This window comes from Lissotriton helveticus, chromosome 1_2, assembly GCF_964261635.1.
Source record: "Lissotriton helveticus chromosome 1_2, aLisHel1.1, whole genome shotgun sequence".
Classification (NCBI taxonomy): domain Eukaryota; kingdom Metazoa; phylum Chordata; class Amphibia; order Caudata; family Salamandridae; genus Lissotriton; species Lissotriton helveticus.
The window spans coordinates 288,112,979-288,130,377 of NC_136058.1; the positions used below are offsets into that span (position 1 = coordinate 288,112,979).

Genomic DNA, 17,399 nt, shown 5'->3' on the forward strand with positions numbered 1-17,399 from the left:
CAGGGAACTCCGGCGCGCCAGACACCAGCACAATATCCAGTCTACTCTATGTTCCATGTGTCAGGGATTGACAGGTAAACAATGAAAGTATGGGATGAGTCTCCCTCTATATTTTATGTGGCCCCAAGTCCTGCATAACCTTACTAAGCATTTGAGTCATTCTAGGTTTCGTGCCAGCCTTAGGGAGGGTCTATCAAGGACTGGATCCAGCACACAATTAAAATCCCCCATCCAAATAAATGGAGCATCTACTTCATTGTGACTTGAAAAAATGAGGGGTCATCTATATTGGGGCCATAAGAGTTCACTATGAAAATTTCCCTGCCATCCAGGGAACCACGTCACTGTACATAACTATCATTCACTGTGAATAGAGTGCCCGGGGCCACCCAGACCATGGTACCCCTAGCGTAGGAAGAATAGGAAAATTGATGCATCTGACCTCGCCACTTCTTGGCTACTTATAGTCGCTGCGCAGCCGGTCAGGTGCGTTTCCTGGAGGCAAGCAATCAATACATGTCAATGAGGTCCCGCTTTTGTTTCAGGTGCCCAGCTTGCGCCTTTTCTGTATGGCCCCCTCCAGTCCAACTGGGCTGGCCCAAGGATCCCAGACCTTCTCCACGGGGATCAGCCTTGGTTCAGATTTTATTAATTGTGGTATGCCTCTCCCAAGGGTGTGCCCACCGTACCTGTGCGCCTCTGCCTTGTACAAGGTCAAGACTCACTTTTATAACCTGCCTTCAGACTCAGCTGACACCAGACTCACAGTTCAGCAGCATGGGCAACCCTGAACCCCTGGTTGACTTCCTTGCCCATCCAGGTCCGCTTGGCACTCCCGCTCAACTCATGCAGTGCTCCGGTTGATCCACCGCCCATCCGCTAACACAGGAGCCCTTCTGTGTCACGTCCGCTGCTCGCAATGCTCCTTCGTGGTGCAGGCAAGGGTCCTTTCCCCACCACCAAAGCTGTGCTGCCAAGAGTTTGCACCCCAATCACTAGGTCCTGCAGCGCCAAGTCTGAACTCTCAGTTTGAGCCCACCTTCGGTTCTCCTTCAGTTCTCCCCCATCCCCCTCGGACCAGACCTGGACACAAAGCATGTCCTGTGTGTTTGTGAAAGTGCATTTAGCAGCAGTGTCGAGATTTCTGAGATCTCTTCATCAGGAGACATTGTTTTCTCACAGAGTGATAAAGGAATTTATGTAAATATTGATCGGAAAAGTTCCTCCAGTTTCAAAGCAAGCTCCAGAATGGCAGTTGAATCCTGCATTGGCAGCTTTGATGAAAGTGCTCCATAAAGTAACATTAAGGCATTTGACATGGAAACTGCCTTTCTACTAACAATCACTTCAGCTAGGAGAGTTAGTGAGATGCAGACTGTGTTTTAAGGAGCCATGTTTGTTTTTTAAAAAGGATTCAGTGACCATGATAATGAATTCAAAGTTTATTCCAAAGGTACCGTCTGCGTTTCATTTGAGGCAGAAGATTACGTTGCCAATATTGTTTTGCAAATTCAGAAACGGCAGCTGTAAGGACATTGCTTTCATTAAACATTAGGAGATGTCTAAAGTTTTATTTGCATTCAACAAAGGAGATACATAATGGAGCAACTCTTTGTAGCTTTTGGATTGGGAAGTAAAGAGGATGTAGTGTCCAAGGAGACTACTGCAAGATGAATTACAGCAAGTATTACTACGTCTCATGAAGTCATAAAAACTGGCCATTGGCAGGACGCATTAAAGCTCTTTCAACAAGAGCAATGGTGACTACAGCGGCTTTTTATGCAGGAATTTAATTGGAGGACATTTTTTGGGAAGATAACGCACGCTTTTGTAAAGTGTTATTGTATTGACATGCATACAAACAGAGAGGCTGCAATGGGACAGGCGGTTCCCAGGAGTTTGTTTGAGGTAAGCCTCATTTCTGCCTTCCACCTATTGTAAGATGTTACTGCTTTGTTGGTCTGTATTGAGGCATGTGCATTTATGAAAGTTCCATTGCTGGAATAGGAAATAAGTTATTCATCTGTAACTCCGATTCTCCAGCACTGGTGTCTTTCATAGATTCATATGCGGTCCGCCCAGCTCCCCTCATAATGAGGTTTCCGAATAAAGAATATAAAGGTGTTGTAAAGAGGGTCCACACAAGTTAGTCTTGAAATGCTTTATTTCAAAGTTCAGATCACGATGCCCCCAGCTTGTCGTTGCAGTCATCAGGCAGAATCACAACATTCTAACACTGCCTTCGCCTGACAGTTCCAGGGACTGTACCAAGTGACAGGTCGGGAGCAGGGGTGAAAGGCAGAGGAATAAACTAACTGAGGTTACAACACATCATCCTCCCTAGGTAAACTAACAGAGCATAGGGAAAGGAAGCAAGGAACGGTGGAGGAAGGGGGGGAAATGGAGAGAGGTGAGGAAGGGGTGGAGATGCAGGACCTAGGGGGGCGCTGGTCACAACAACTCACGGTCTTGCGCAGAAGACAAGAATCCTATGCTCTGGATATTGGCAACAGAAACTCATAAAGTCATACTATACTGTTTGTGCCAGTGCGGAGAGTACCTTTGTCTACAGCTTTTCCTATTCTCCCCCTCATGCCTCTCTATGTCACCTTCCTCTGGCCTGTCTTCTCCTGACTTGAGGTTCCTTCCTCTGACCGGTACAACCTGGTCGTGACTCCACATTTTCCCATCCTCCATAACGACCACATTCTTCTTCACTTCCTTGATCTTATCAGGGGCATAGTACTTTTCACCACATTTCCCGAGTTTCTCGGTTTCCTGATGTAGACACTCTGTCCTTGCTCAAGGACCTTCTCCCTGGCACCCCACTTCTTATCGTACCATTCTTTGTATTTCTTTTGTTTATTTTCGATCTTCATCCTTCTCTCCTCCTGATCGATCTCCCCAGCAATCTTCCTTCCCATCCAATTAGGGGATAACTTCGATCCAGCTTTCCGCCCTCTGAGTAACTCAAAAGGAGAATGAGTAACTCAAAAGGAGAATGCCCTGTTGTTGAGTTGGGCGTAGTATGGTACGCCCATAACATGTCCCTGATCGCTTCTTCAATGTTTTCCTCTGCTTTTCTGGCCAGTTGTATGCATTCTTTCAACATGCGGTTTGCTCTCTCCACTTTTCCATTTGCTTTGGGACAGTATAGTGGTGTACGTACATGGGCAATGGAGCAGTCTTTTAGAAAATCTTTCATTTCTTCTGAGATCAATTGTACGCCATTGTCCGTCACCATCGTGGAAGGAATACCTTCCCTCAAAAAATTGATGAGAGACTTAGTATTTACATTGTGTACCACCTTGGTTGTTATCCAGTTGGAGTAGTAATTGATTAACACCAACAAATACCAATCCTGGGGACCTTTACCATGAATGGGACCTGCAATGTCAAAACCAAGCTTGTCCCAGGGTGCGTTTGGGACTTCCACCGGGCTCAAGGGTGCGTGCTTTGTTGCCTTAGATTTGTCGCTGAGACTGCAGGCATAGCAATCGCGTAGTTTATCCTCCATGTCGCGATCCATTTCCGGAAACCAATATTCAGACCGTAATCTTGCCTTGATGAGACTGCGACCTAGGTGACCCTCGTGGGCTAGGTTAATCACATTATTCCTTAGGCCTTCCGGAGGAACCAACTTGCCCGACTTTAGGATGAATCTCTCTTCCACCGAAAGGTCATCTAGCACATTCCAGAAAGGTTGGATTTCTGTCTCTAATTCTTTGCATTTGTTTGGCCAACCGGACACAATGTATGACCTCACTTTCTTCATTATTTCGTCTTGATCCATGAGTGCCTCCCATTGGTCTTTTGTCACTGCTGCCAGGCTCACTTCCAATATGGTGTTCTCGCTCTTCTCTTCCGCCCTTTCGCCACAGATAGGAGCTCTCGAAAGGAAATCCGCTATTTTGTTTTGTTGCCCAGGTATGTAGACGGTTCTGAAATTGTAGCCTTGCAATCCTAACACCCATTTGGCGATGCGAGGGGTCATGCTTTCCATGTCTTTCTTGGCAAACATCGAGACCAACGGTTTATGGTCCGTATGTACTTCAAATGGAACACCCCACACATAAAACTTGAAATGCCTTATGGCCCAATAAACTGCTAGGGCCTCCTTTTCCACCGTGGAGTAGTTGGTTTCCGGACTTGTGAGCGTCCTTGACACAAACACAACCACTTTCACCTTGTTGTTCACTCTCTGTGCCAAAGTAGCACCAATCACTTTGTTGTGGCATCCGTTGAGATTATGGTTTCACCTTCCGGATTGAACTTCCCAATGAACGGTGCCTCTATGATAGCTTTCTTTATGTTGGTAAGAGCCAATTCTTGTTCTTTTCCCCAGTTGAATATGCTATCCTTCTTGACCAACTCTCTTAGGGGTTGCGACACCGTGGCAAAATCTTTGATGAATTTCGCCATGTACTCTGGCAATCCTAGAAAAGACATGATGTCTTCCTCGTTGGTTGGAGTGGGTGCGTCTCTTACTGCATTAACCAGATCACACTTGGGTTTAATGCCCTCTTCTGAGATGGTGTGTCCTAGGTAGTCCACGGAACTCACTCCTAATTTACACTTGCTCACTTTAGTGGTGAATCCTACCTCTTTTAGTCTTTCTAACACCTCTTTCGTGTTATCATTGTGCTCCTTTTCGCTCGAACCGTAAATCAGAATATCATCCTGGAAGCACATCGTTTTAGTACAGTCTTTGAGAACATGTTGCATCACTCGTTGGAGAGCCGCAGCTGCGGACGCCAGGCCAAATGGCATTTGCAGGAATTTAAAATTTCCAAATGGGGTCGTGAATGCTGTTAATGGCTGAGACTCAGGATGTAGTTTAATTTGATAGTATGCTGAGGAAAGGTCCAAAACACTAAAATACTTGCCACCCCGGATCGTGCTCAGCATCTCACTTATCCTCGGGAGGGGAAATCTGTCTACTAGTATGTTGGCATTTAAGTCTCTCAAGTCCACACAGAGCCTTATGCTGCTACACCCGTCCTTGGTCGTGATGACGATGGGGGCAAGCCATGCTGAGCTTTCAATCTCCCTGATGACACCTTGGCTGACCAGCTTGTCCAGTTCCTGTTTCAATGGCTCTCTCATACGCAAGGGAATAGACCTGGTTTTGTGGACGACAGGCACTGCCCCACCTTTAAGAAAGATTTTGTGCATGTAATTCTTGAACACACCAAGGTTTTCACTGAACACTTCCTTATACTGTGTAGTAAGATCTTCCGCTATCTTTGGAGGTTCCACCAGTAAGACCTGCTCTCTGTTGTTGGGGTCTAGTTTGATCCCTAACTCCTTCTGATGTTTCCACCCCAGAAGACTAGAACCTCTAGTGGTGACATAGACTTTGCCTACTGTGTGCCTATCCTTAAAAGAGATCCTTATCCTAGCCATACCTTCTATGGGGATGCGTTCCCTATTGTAACCCGCAGGGCATATGTCAGCCTTCTCTAGCTTAATTTGATGTGTTGCAAATTTTTCTTCAAAAATGCTTTTATCAACCAAAGTAAACGGGGAACATGAATCAGTATAAACATTGAGTTTTTCCCCATGAAGGGTAATTTCACACATCGGGTAATTGTTGTCTTTAGCATTTTCATCATCAACCTGGAAAATCTACGTTTTCTCACCCCCTTCCTCTCTTTCAAGATTTTCTATGGCATGCACCTTTTGGTTAACAGTTTTACAAACTTTAGAGTTGTGCCCCCTCCTATTGCATTTTCTGCACAATACATTCCTAGCTGGGCATTTCCAATTGTTCGCTAAATGATTGGGGCTGCCACACTTGAAACATTGTAGACCATCTGATTTGCTGTGTTGAAAATCTTTTACCTTTTCCCCTACCTTACATACTGTCTCCCCCTCAGAAACAACCTTGTTCTAATTTTTTTCTCTGTTTACCCCATCATTTATTTTCATTTCCTTCATACACAACACTGTGTGTTCCAGACCTTTAGCTATGCTTATGGCTTCTTCAAGATCTGGGTTCCTAGTGAGTAGTTCCTCTTGTATCTTTGAGTCATTCGTACACCTCACTAGTTGGTCCCTTATTAATGAGTCAGTAAGTTGCCCAAATTCACACGTTGCCGATAATCCCCTCAGGATAGCCACATAAGCACTAACTTTCTCTTGAGTTTTACTTTAAAATGGGCTTCCAATTTCCTTAGGGTATATTCATACACATTAGTACCCTCTATCTCCTCCTCTTGATCCTCCTCAACCAACCTACCCGTTATATCCTCAAATATTTTTCTGCCTTGAATCCCTAGATTGTAGAGTAAAATATGTTGTTTCCTCACATTGGAATAATTACCTCCCCAATCGCTATGAGATATGACTTGAAAATGCCTTCCCACCTCTTTCATGGGATGTCTGGCTCACCCAGCTCATTAAGAAATGGTGGTGGCTGACTCATGCCTGCTCCCGCCATAGCCATGGATGGCGTAACACCCCTAACTCACTCCCCGGTAGGGAAGGGATCACCCCTATGCGTGTAGAGGGGAACACTATGGGATAAACTTCTAACTATAATTAATTTTTCTTTTTTTATTTCCTGACTCCTATAGCCTCCCTCTCAGAACGTTTTTTGAAAATGGATCAGTTAGCAGATGGGACTTCCAACGTACAACTTGACCATGAAAACAATGTTAAATCAATTTGCAAAAGAACTATGCTGCAAGTCCTCTTTCTTTTTCTCCTTTACTTTCTCCACAAAGCCAGCCAGTGTCGCCAAGCACCGGCAGGCGGGAACTTCCTGTGGGGGATGTTCCGTGTACCACAGGAGGAGCAATGTCCAAGTCTCTGCTACCCGGAAAATGCTGTTGTCTTGGCTCCCTGGCGGTGCGGGCAGGCTTCTGCCCACCAACGAAGCCCCTCTACCGTTTCTTCATTTCGCCACTGCAGGCAAAGTTTCTCTCACTGTCAGAGAGGAAACGCGCGCTCGACGCTGCTCCGCTGCCTCAGGACATTCGCTGGCTCCCTCACTCGCCGCCTCGGCACACACCAACGAAGAGACAGAGCACCTGAGGAGAATCGGACTCCCAGCTACACGTCGCCGAACCAGTCCACCCTCCGGCGCAGGAACCACGAGCGGAGTGGCTCGCTAGTCCAGGGAACGATGTATGCAATCTTCCACTCACTGCCGACCACGACCTCCACACAACGCCAATGCCGCTATCAGAGCTTCCGGGGACTGCACACTTCCACCGCGCCAGCAACGTCCAACGCAAGGCACACAGGAGGTAAATCCTTAGAAAGGACAGCGCCGGGAGTAGAACTGCCCATCCAACAAAAGGTAAGCCAGAGATCTTTTAGTGTCCTCACACCACAATTGACACCAGGCAGGGTGCTAAAGGGAATGCACCTCCGCTATCTCCACTCACCGGATTCTCCTTTAAGTCTCTATATTCGCCGTGTCCGACCTCCTCAAAAACTTGCCCTGTCTTCCACGCGTAATTTCATAAATTCCACACCAAACAGCTGCTCAGTATTTCAGGGGGGGTGATGCATCCGCTGTCCCTGACACAGCCTTTGTTCCTCGTCGCCACAATTTGTTGTAAAGAGGGTCCACAAAAGTTAGTCTTGAAATGCTTTATTTCAAAGTTCAGATCACGATGCCCCCAGCTTGTCGGTGCAGTCATCAGGCAGAATCACAACATTCTAACACTGCCTTCGCCTGACAGTTCCAGGGACCGTACCAAGTGACAGGTCGGGAGCAGGGGTGAAGGGCAGAGGAATAAACTAACTGAGGTTACAACAAAAGGTTTTGTGGTTTAGGAAATCTGGCCATTGGAAGCATCAGTGGATGGAACAGGTGGGTGTGGTGGGTTCTGATTGGCTGGAGTTTGGGTTATATAAAGATGTGGATAGGAAAGAAGAGATTACCTTATTCTTTCAATGTTAATTCGTGTATTTATGTATATATGTATATTCTCCTGTTTGTAAAGGTTCAAGGCATGTGGGCTGCTGAATTCATATCTATAGCATAGATTGCCGGCTAGTGTTGGGTCCGGATGATTGCGCATTGTTGTCCTGGAAGAGTCTTCGAAGTATCACGAGATAGGTGGCTCCTCCCCTGGACTACAGTGCGCATGGGCATCGACTCCATCCCCAGATTGTTTTTTTCCGCCATTGGGTTCGGATGTATATTCGACATCTCCAGTTCGGAATCGATATAGACTTTTCTTAAGGCCCGAAGGCCTTATCCTATACCGTCGGTATTGTTTGCGTTCGGTCCCCGCTCTGTTCCGGCTCAGTTCCCGAGTCGGACGTCCAGAGGAGTCGCGTGGCTCTTCGGTACTCGGGGCCCAGTCGACGCAGCAAGACTTTAGACGACATCATGGAACGGAGTCCGTTCAAGAAATGTCCCGTGTGCGGATCTAAGTACCCACACATCGACGTCCACCCTGTGTGCAACAAGTGCCTGTCGCCGGACCATGATGAAGCCAACTGTATGGCTTGTTCCAGGTTTCGATCGAAGAAAACGATTCGACTTTGGCGCGTGGCGCGCCAGGAGGCCCTGCAGTCGGCCCCGGCACCGGTGGACATCTTCGACAGAGAAGAAGCAGACGAGCAAGAAGTTCATCTGCAAGTTTCCCCTCCGGCGGAGGAGATCGACTACGGATACGACGCAGACGTCGAGGTGGTCGAGGCAGGAGAAGTCGTCGACGAGGTAAGAGACGACAATGAGGCCTACGGGGCCACGGGAGATAGCTCATGTGAAGAGCTAAGCCCCGAACGAACAATTACTACGGCTCAGGTCGAGGGATCGCCACGTGGCCTTACCCAAGACCTTCCACCCAGATCCACGGCCTCGCCTGCGGGCCCGGCTACGGACACTTCTGCGGAGCCGACGTTGGTCAAAACGAAACCAAAACCGAAACCTTCGGTGTCGACGAAAACGAAAGTAATTGAGACGCCATCGACACAGAAGACGTCTGTCCCTCCGGCCGCCTCCTCGTCTTCGGACACGTCGGGGCAGCCGAAGCCGAAGAAGGCTGTCGACCCGGGGAAGTCAACCAAGGGCGCCGATCCAAAGTCAGTCAAGGGCGCCGAGTCAAAGTCGGTCGAGGCCGTCGACCCTAAATCGGCAAAGGGCGTCGTACTAAAGACTGGGGCCCCGCCCCCCGTAGTCAAGGCCACCGGCACGAAGCCGTCGACGCAGAAGGCCGTTGGCACGGAAGGGGGACACAGCGCTCCGAAAAAGGCCGATCCTGTGCCGGATAAAAATAAGGCATCGACGCTCGAGTCTTCACTCGCTGGTGGACCGAAGACGTCTGTCGGATCGACAAAACCGTCCGCTTCCTTTACGAAGCAGGTGTCGGATTCTCTTCAACGCATCAGGAACAAGGCTTCCGCGTCCGCACCGAAGGATGCTTCCACCGCGAAGCCAGCTGCCACGACGCCAAAGTCTTCGGCGCCACTCCTGTTTACGTTGCCGCCGAAGGTAGCACCAAAGGCCTTCGCACCACGGTCGGTCACCGAAGCGCCCGTACCTGTGTCTACGCCGCTTGGGAGCCTGAAACCTCGACAACCCTCGGTGGAGGAGCAGTCGGAACACTATATTGACGCCGACACCGGGAAACTTACCCTCTACAAGAGGAAGATCACGGCAACCCAGCCTTTGGAGTCCTACACGATTCCTTTGAAGCGCAAGACGCCTGCTGCGGAATCCCCAGTTCTGGTGGAGCCTCTTGCTCCACGGACTCCACGAGTGGCTACACCCTCACTCACTTATTCGGATGTGGAGGGTGGAAATGGTGATGACGAGGAGTATGGCTTTCCTGCCAACACTGATCCTGAGGATCACCAGGACTCATGGACAGATGCAGGTGACCCAGGGGATCAGCAAACTGCCCAGGACCCTCAGGTGTACGCTGTCAAGACCTCTCCTACTGAGGATTCGGCTGCATTTAATGCTCTAATTGAGAGGGCGGCTAAAAACCACGACGTGGACCTCCACACTGACCCTATCGAAGTGGACTTCCTTTTTGATACCTTTTCCACTGCAGAAAAGATTGTCAAGACTCTCCCCATGCTGAAGGGGGTTCTCAAACATGCTGCAGACATTTTTAAGGAACCCACACGGGCCAGGGTGGTCAACCCTAGGATTGAGAAAAAATATAGGCCGGCGCCTGGCGACCCCACCTACATCAGAGGCCAGTTGCCATTGGACTCTCTGGTTGTTTCTAATGCCCGGAAGAGGGCGAACTCGCAAACCACTGATGATGCTCCTCCCCCAGACAAGGAATCTAAAGTGCTGGAGGCATCAGGGAAGAGGGTGGCGGCTCAAGAGGCCAATATCTGGCGTATCTCTAACACTCAGGCGCTCCTGGCCAGATATGACAGGGCGCACTATGACACACTAGAGACCCTGTTACAACATCTTCCAGATCAGTATAAAGAGGCAGCTGAGATGCTTATTCAGGAAGGGAAGCTTATCTCCAACGCTTCAATTAAGTGTGCACTGGACGTGGCGGACACCGCGGCCAGAGCCATTAACACCAGTGTCATGTTGAGACGTCAGGCCTGGCTCAGAATCTCCGGTTTCAAGCCGGAGATACAAACTACCATCCTCAATCAGCCAGTGAACCCAGACAGGTTATTTGGTCCTGAGGTGGATACCACCTTGGAAAAGATAAAAAAGGATACCGAAACTGCAAAATCCATGGGGGCTCTCCAGTCCCAGCAGTTTCGGGGAAGCACTTTTCGTCGCTCAAGCAATAGAGGTGTTTCCAGAGGCCAGATGTCCCAGCAAACACAATACAATAAAGGTGGGGCGCAGTCCTCTTACACAAAGCAGAGTAGAGGCGGCTATCGGGGCAACAGCACCAAGGGCAGAGGTCGTGGAAACAACAACTCCCGCTCCTCCGCCACCAGTAAACAGTGACGCCCTGTCACTGCCCCCCGACCATACTACACCTGTCGGGGGAGACTCCAGCAGTTCCTGCCCGTCTGGAAATCCATCACCACGGACAGGTGGGTCAGGAAACTTATCCAGTTCGGTTATTGTCTGGAGTTAACATCCACTCCACCCAACATGCCACCAAAACACCGTCCTATGTCCACAGAGCATTCGCACTTATTGCAGCAGGAGGTACTAGTCATGCTGCAAAAAGGGGCGCTCGTGCCGTTGGAGGAAGAAGGCACGGGGGTGTACTCCCTGTACTTCTTAATCTCAAAAAAGGACGGATCCCTCAGACCCATACTGGACCTCAGACCCCTAAATCAGTACATTCTATCAGAACACTTTCATATGCTCACACTGCAGCAGGTTCTCCCGTTGCTCAATCAGGGAGACTTCCTCGCAACCTTGGATCTCAAGGATGCCTATTTCCACATTCCACTGCATCCATCACACAGGAAATACCTCAGGTTCACTATTCAGGGTCGGCATTATCAGTTCAAGGTCCTGCCTTTCGGGGTGACCACAGCGCCCAGGGTGTTCACAAAATGTCTGGCGACAGTAGCTGCGCACCTCAGGAGGCAGAACGTTCCCGTTTACCCATATCTGGACGACTGGCTTGTCCAAGCAAGTCGGCCCAGCAGTGCGCCGCAAACATGTCCCACACCATTCACCTCCTTCGCGATCTGGGATTCTCCCTAAATTATCCCAAGTCGCACCTTCAGCCGGCCCATGTGCGGCAATATCTGGGTGCGACGATCGATACTCTGGCAGCCACGGCTCAGCCGAATTCTGTGAGGATCGACAGCATTCAGTCACTGATCCAAAAGTTCAGACCACAACACTCGCTTCCTGCAAGAGTGTTCATGCAGTTGATAGGCATGATGGCCTCCTGCATCTTCATAGTCCCGCACGCGAGACTACATATGCGTCCGCTCCAAGAATGCTTAGCTCATCAGTGGACTCAGGTTCAGGGACAGTTGAACGACCTAGTGTTGGTGACCGGTCGGGCATACAGCTCTCTGCATTGGTGGAATCCACAGAACCTTTGCAAGGGCCGACCGTTCCAGGAGCCTGTGCCACAGATTATCCTGACGACAGACGCATCTCTCCATGGATGGGGAGCTCATGTACTCCACTACACAGTGCAGGGACTATGGACAACGCAGCAGAGGAAGATGCACATCAACTACCTAGAACTGATGGCAATCTTCATGGCATTGAAGGAATTCAAAGTACATCTGTGCAGCAAAGTCGTGTTGATCCGGACCGACAACATGACGGCCATGTACTACATTCAAAAGCAGGGAGGTACACAGTCTCCGCAGTTGTCTCATCTGGCTCAGAGCATGCGGAAGTGGGCCATTCAGAGGAACATCTTCCTCATGGCGGAACACCTCCCGGGCAAGGACAATCAGATGGCGGATCTGCTCAGCAGGTACAGCCACCAGATGCACGAGTGGGAGATACATCCATCAGTACTCCGCCCGTACTTCCAGCAGTGGGGTCATCCAGAGATAGACCTGTTTGCCACAAGGGAAAACGCAAAATGCCAAAGCTTTGCCACCAGGTTCCCTCACCCACAGTCGCAGGGCAATGCGATATGGATGAACTGGTCAGGCAGATTTGCGTACGCTTTTCCCCCAGCACCTCTCATACCGCTGGTGGCACGAAAGCTAAAGCAACACTCGATGACACTCATCCTGGTTGCTCCAACGTGGGCACGCCAACCATGGTACACCACGTTTCTAGAACTCTCCGTGGTACCGCATCAAAGGCTGCACCTCAGACCCAGGCTTTTGACGCAGCGCCGTGGCGACATTCAGCATCCAGACCCGCAACAGCTCAACCTGGCGATCTGGCTCCTGAAGTCTTAGAGTTTGGCTACCTTGACTTGCCTCTTGAATGCATGGATATCATATGGGAGGCTAGAAAGCCCACCACCAGGGCCTGCTATGCAGCAAAATGGAAACGGTTTGTCGTTTACTGTACTGAACACAACATCAACCCGCTAGATGCATCCATTCCCAACATCATCTGTTATTTGTTACATCTTTACAAATGCAATCTAGCATATGCTTCCATTCGGATACACTTATCCGCCATAGCGGCTTATCTCCAAAACAGGCAGCATCTCTCCGTTTTCAGAGTGCCTGCCATCAAAGCCTTCCTAGAAGGACTTAAACGGGTCATCCCTCCCAGGACCCCTCCAGCTCCTGTATGGAACCTCAATGTGGTCCTCACCAGGTTGATGGGCCCACCTTTTGAGCCTCTACATTCCTGTGAGATTCAGTTCTTAACATGGAAAGTGGCGTTTCTCATTGCCATTACGTCTCTGCGACGTGTTAGTGAGCTACAGGCACTCACTGTACAAGAGCCATTCATACAATTTCACCCCAACAGGGTGGTGCTGCGCACTAACCCTAAATTTCTTCCTAAAGTGGTTTCGCAGTTCCATGTCAATCAGACCATTGAGCTGCCCGCGTTCTTTCAAAACCCAGAGACAGTGGCAGAAAGAATGCTCCACACTCTTGATGTCAAACGAGCTTTGATGTACTACATCGATAGGACAAAGGATTTCAGGAAGACACAACAACTCTTTGTTGCCTTTTCAGCCCAGCACAAAGGCAACCCCATTTCCAAAGCAGGTATAGCCAGGTGGATCGTTAAGTGTATTCAGATTTGCTATCACACGGCTAAGTGCACTTTAACGGTCCCCCCCAGAGCCCACTCCACCCGCAAGTTGGGGGCCTCCATGGCTTTCCTTGGTAATATCCCTTTGGAAGACATTTGTAGAGCAGCCACATGGTCTACCCCACACACATTTACTAAACACTACTGTGTAGATGTGCACTCCAAGCAGCTGTAGGGCAGGCTGTTCTAAAGACACTTTTTCAGACATCTGCAGCTGGCACAGGCGGCCGCCGTTAATGGAGGGACTGCTATTTATTCTATGCTATAGATATGAATTCAGCAGCCCACATGCCTTGAACTGAATATGCTACTTACCAGTATGCATCTGTTCTTGGCATGTAGGGCTGCTGACATTCATATCGCCTGCCCTCCTCCCCGGCGCCTGCAGCGGCTGCAGAATTTACACTTATTCTTAGCATGGTCATCGCTCACACTGTTACACTCCATCTTCGCCACAATGGCTAAAAACAATCTGGGGATGGAGTCGATGCCCATGCGCACTGTAGTCCAGGGGAGGAGCCACCTATCTCGTGATACTTCGAAGACTCTTCCAGGACAACAATGTGCAATCATCCAGACCCAACACTAGGCGGCGATCTATGCTATAGATATGAATGTCAGCAGCCCTACATGCCAAGAACAGATGTATACTGGTAAGTAGCATATTCATTACCAGGCGTTCCCAGTCTGATGGGGAATGATTCAGGCATGTGAATCTATGAAAGATACCAATACTGGAGAACCGGAGCTACAGGTAAGTAACTTGTTCCCTTATAAGAGTGTTGCCACTGCTGGGCCATCTGTAGAGAGGTGGAAAAGGGAGGTCCTACGATGGGCAGTTTATGAAGGAGTCATGTGACTGAGAGGCCAGTGGGAGCGGGGATCCTTGGAAGCTGCCAGGACATGAGAGGCTCTGGTGACGTTATTGAAACACCCTGACCTCTCCTTCCGAGAGGAGGCGTGAGATACCCCCTGATATTATACGTTACACAACGACTACCTATGTCCAATTACGTTCTACACCCACATAGTTTTCCCTCAGCAAATTATGTTGGAAAGGAGTTCACAGGACTAAAAAATACAAGACCGCATAGGTCACTACCCCACACTATCAGTATATTGCATCTCATACGGAGACAATAGACTCAGCCATGGCACGCCTAGAGAAGGGGGCAGGGATCAGGAGGGGGGTTAGTTTGATCATTACAGTTGAACCTACAAGATATGCCATGGAGAATATTTGCTTAGCTATGGCTGTAACGATACCTACCCATGCACCTATATCTTGTTGTACAGATTATGCATTCGTGAATAGATTAACACTTCCTTATATCCAGACTAACATGAAGGAAGGCAGCCAGTCCCATTGGAGGATTGTGTTATTGATTGCTTATGTATTCCCACACATGTGACTTGTTATCGTCTTGAAATTAATCAAATCTGTTTTAAAAAAAATAAGAAGAGTGTTGCCACTGCTGCCCATTACAAATGTTTAAGAATACATCTGCAAGGAAAAGATCAAGAGCATATGGCGTGACCTCTGTATTTGCAGGTTGCCTGAGGCACTCTTCCTCATATGCATTTACTTCTCGTTGGGCTCTGTGATCTGAAGTGCTACGGGCCTTCCTGTGCTTTCCTCTTCCCAACTGCCTACTACAACCTGATCTCAAAAGTTGCATCACTGTTCCCCTTTCTGAGCCTTTAGTGTATTTCTCCCTGTTGCTCTCACCACTGGACTGGGCCATGTGTCTTTCTTTAAGGATGGGACCACTGATAATCCTTTTGAATGTACCATCCAGCTCCACGCCTCTGGTAAGCTGAACTGCTCATTGCCAGAGCCCGACTCTGCTGCAAGCGAGTCCTCAATAACACCTACATGTCTCCGCGTCTAAAAAGACACAAAAGACTGAACAATGAACACTCACAGAACACTCTGAGCTTCTCAATGCCAGCCTGACGCACACATCTTGGACCACAATAGACCTTATGAACATAATTCAGTGTAGGAAAATTGTTGCGAAAACAATCCTCTGTCACATTCCATCGCTCGTGTAGGAAAAAGTTGACGACTAAATGTCCTTGTCTGAGATAGGACTTAGATCAATGGGAGCTGCCTACTCATCTCTTCAGACTGAGCCCATCTTGGTAGCTTCTGTCCATCCATTTGTCCTCATATTCTGACTGTTCCAAAGCTTTCAAGGTTAAAACCCAAGGGAGGCCTCAGATTCTAGTTTGAGATTCAAGATGCTGTTGTCTGTTCCACCAAACAATGGGCCTTATTTATGAAGGCCTTGCGCCACTGGTGCGTCACTTTTAACATGGGAAAAAGTGACGCACCGGTGGCGCAAGGCCTTCATAAATAAGGCCCAATATATTTGGATAGCGCAGATTTTCACAGCAAGGCGTCTGTTCATTTATCATGGACCCTAAAGGTCGTGTTGTGGTGCCAGGCTACTCTTTGGCAATGAATAATACATTTGACACTTATCTGCAAACAGGAGTCTAGGGACCTTGCTGCAATCAGGGTTTAGACACTATTAATCCACATAGCAGTGTTCTGAAACATTACAGCAAAAAAGCTCATGTGGTTCTCCTCTGTTGGATAACTTTTAGAATCACACTCTATTTGAATATTCCTCCACGTCAAGATGGAAGTCCTCTCAAAGAAACATGGGGCATCATTCTCTAAGCCATGCCGGGGTGCTATTCTCTAAACTCACTGGAACTTCTTTTCAGGTGTACTGTTCCTCTACTGACACAACCTCAGGCGCCATCTTCTCCAGTTCTTTAAATCACCGAAAGTGTTAAGGTGTCCTTAACTGAGTTCTTGCTTTTTTGGCTATTTGTGCAATAACTAAGAATTATAAGGAGAGCAATGCATAAATCATGTTATACAGTAACAAAATAACTTAGATGGTATAGGGAATTAAAGGTCTGAAGCATAGGCAATCCCACTGATCAAAAGGGGGAAACAGGTATGCAGGGGTGCATTGAACTGTAGAGGGGAGGAGAAAAATAGGATGCATTAGCAGAATACTCCTGGACACATTCAGCATATCATGTAAGACATTACTAGTAATACAAAAATATAAGCTAAAAACATTCGAAAGATTTACAGGTATCACAAAGTCCTGCCACAAGTCCTCTCCCACATCATTAGCAGGTAAGTTGATTGACAGAACAGCGCTGAGGTTATTTTGCACCTTAAGGTGAACTTAATCATGTACTCACCTTTAACCATCCAGAGTAAAAGAAGAACTGGAGCAGCGTAAAGATGGGCACGTACATGTCAATGTCGTGCCCCTTGTAGCCCTGGCGTGGATCCAGGAACTGGCGCCCAATCAGACAGAACGCAAAGAAGGAATAGACCGCAATGGTGACCACCTGCGAGGAGTGATATGAGAAGAGAGATTCAATCATAGAGTTATACGTCCATTGCCACTGCTTGTAGTTTCAGCCCTAGTGAGATGGCCACTAGCAAATTTACAGGACGTGGCTAGTCGAAATGAAATAATATTGTCACATGAGTTCACACATCTAGGCAACGAGAGCTCATATACTTCAAATATCTATATGTAAACAGCTGATTAAATGTATCACGTTCATAGTGCTTCTTATAAGATGCTTACTTCTTGGAGCTGCCAGGTCATATTTCAGTGTCTAGGGGAAAGGAAGATTGACTGTATCACACTGCAGAGCCGGTATTATATGTCACTTACTGTGCTTTCCGCAAGGATATTATGGAGATTTAGTTAACAAGAAATGTGATTATGATAATATTTCCTACCAA

At 48.2% G+C, this 17,399-nt stretch overlaps 1 protein-coding gene across 2 annotated transcripts in view; it reads right to left on the reverse strand.

Moving 5' to 3' along the window:
* BEST4 (bestrophin 4) overlaps positions 1–17,399 on the reverse strand; it is a 133,327-nt gene that overhangs the window by 16,170 nt on the left and 99,758 nt on the right. For both annotated transcript variants that reach the window (XM_078673486.1, XM_078673485.1), the window contains exon 7: positions 16,841–16,993. In XM_078673486.1, the coding sequence (XP_078529612.1) occupies positions 16,841–16,993 (153 nt within the window). The remainder of the gene's footprint in view (positions 1–16,840; positions 16,994–17,399) is intronic.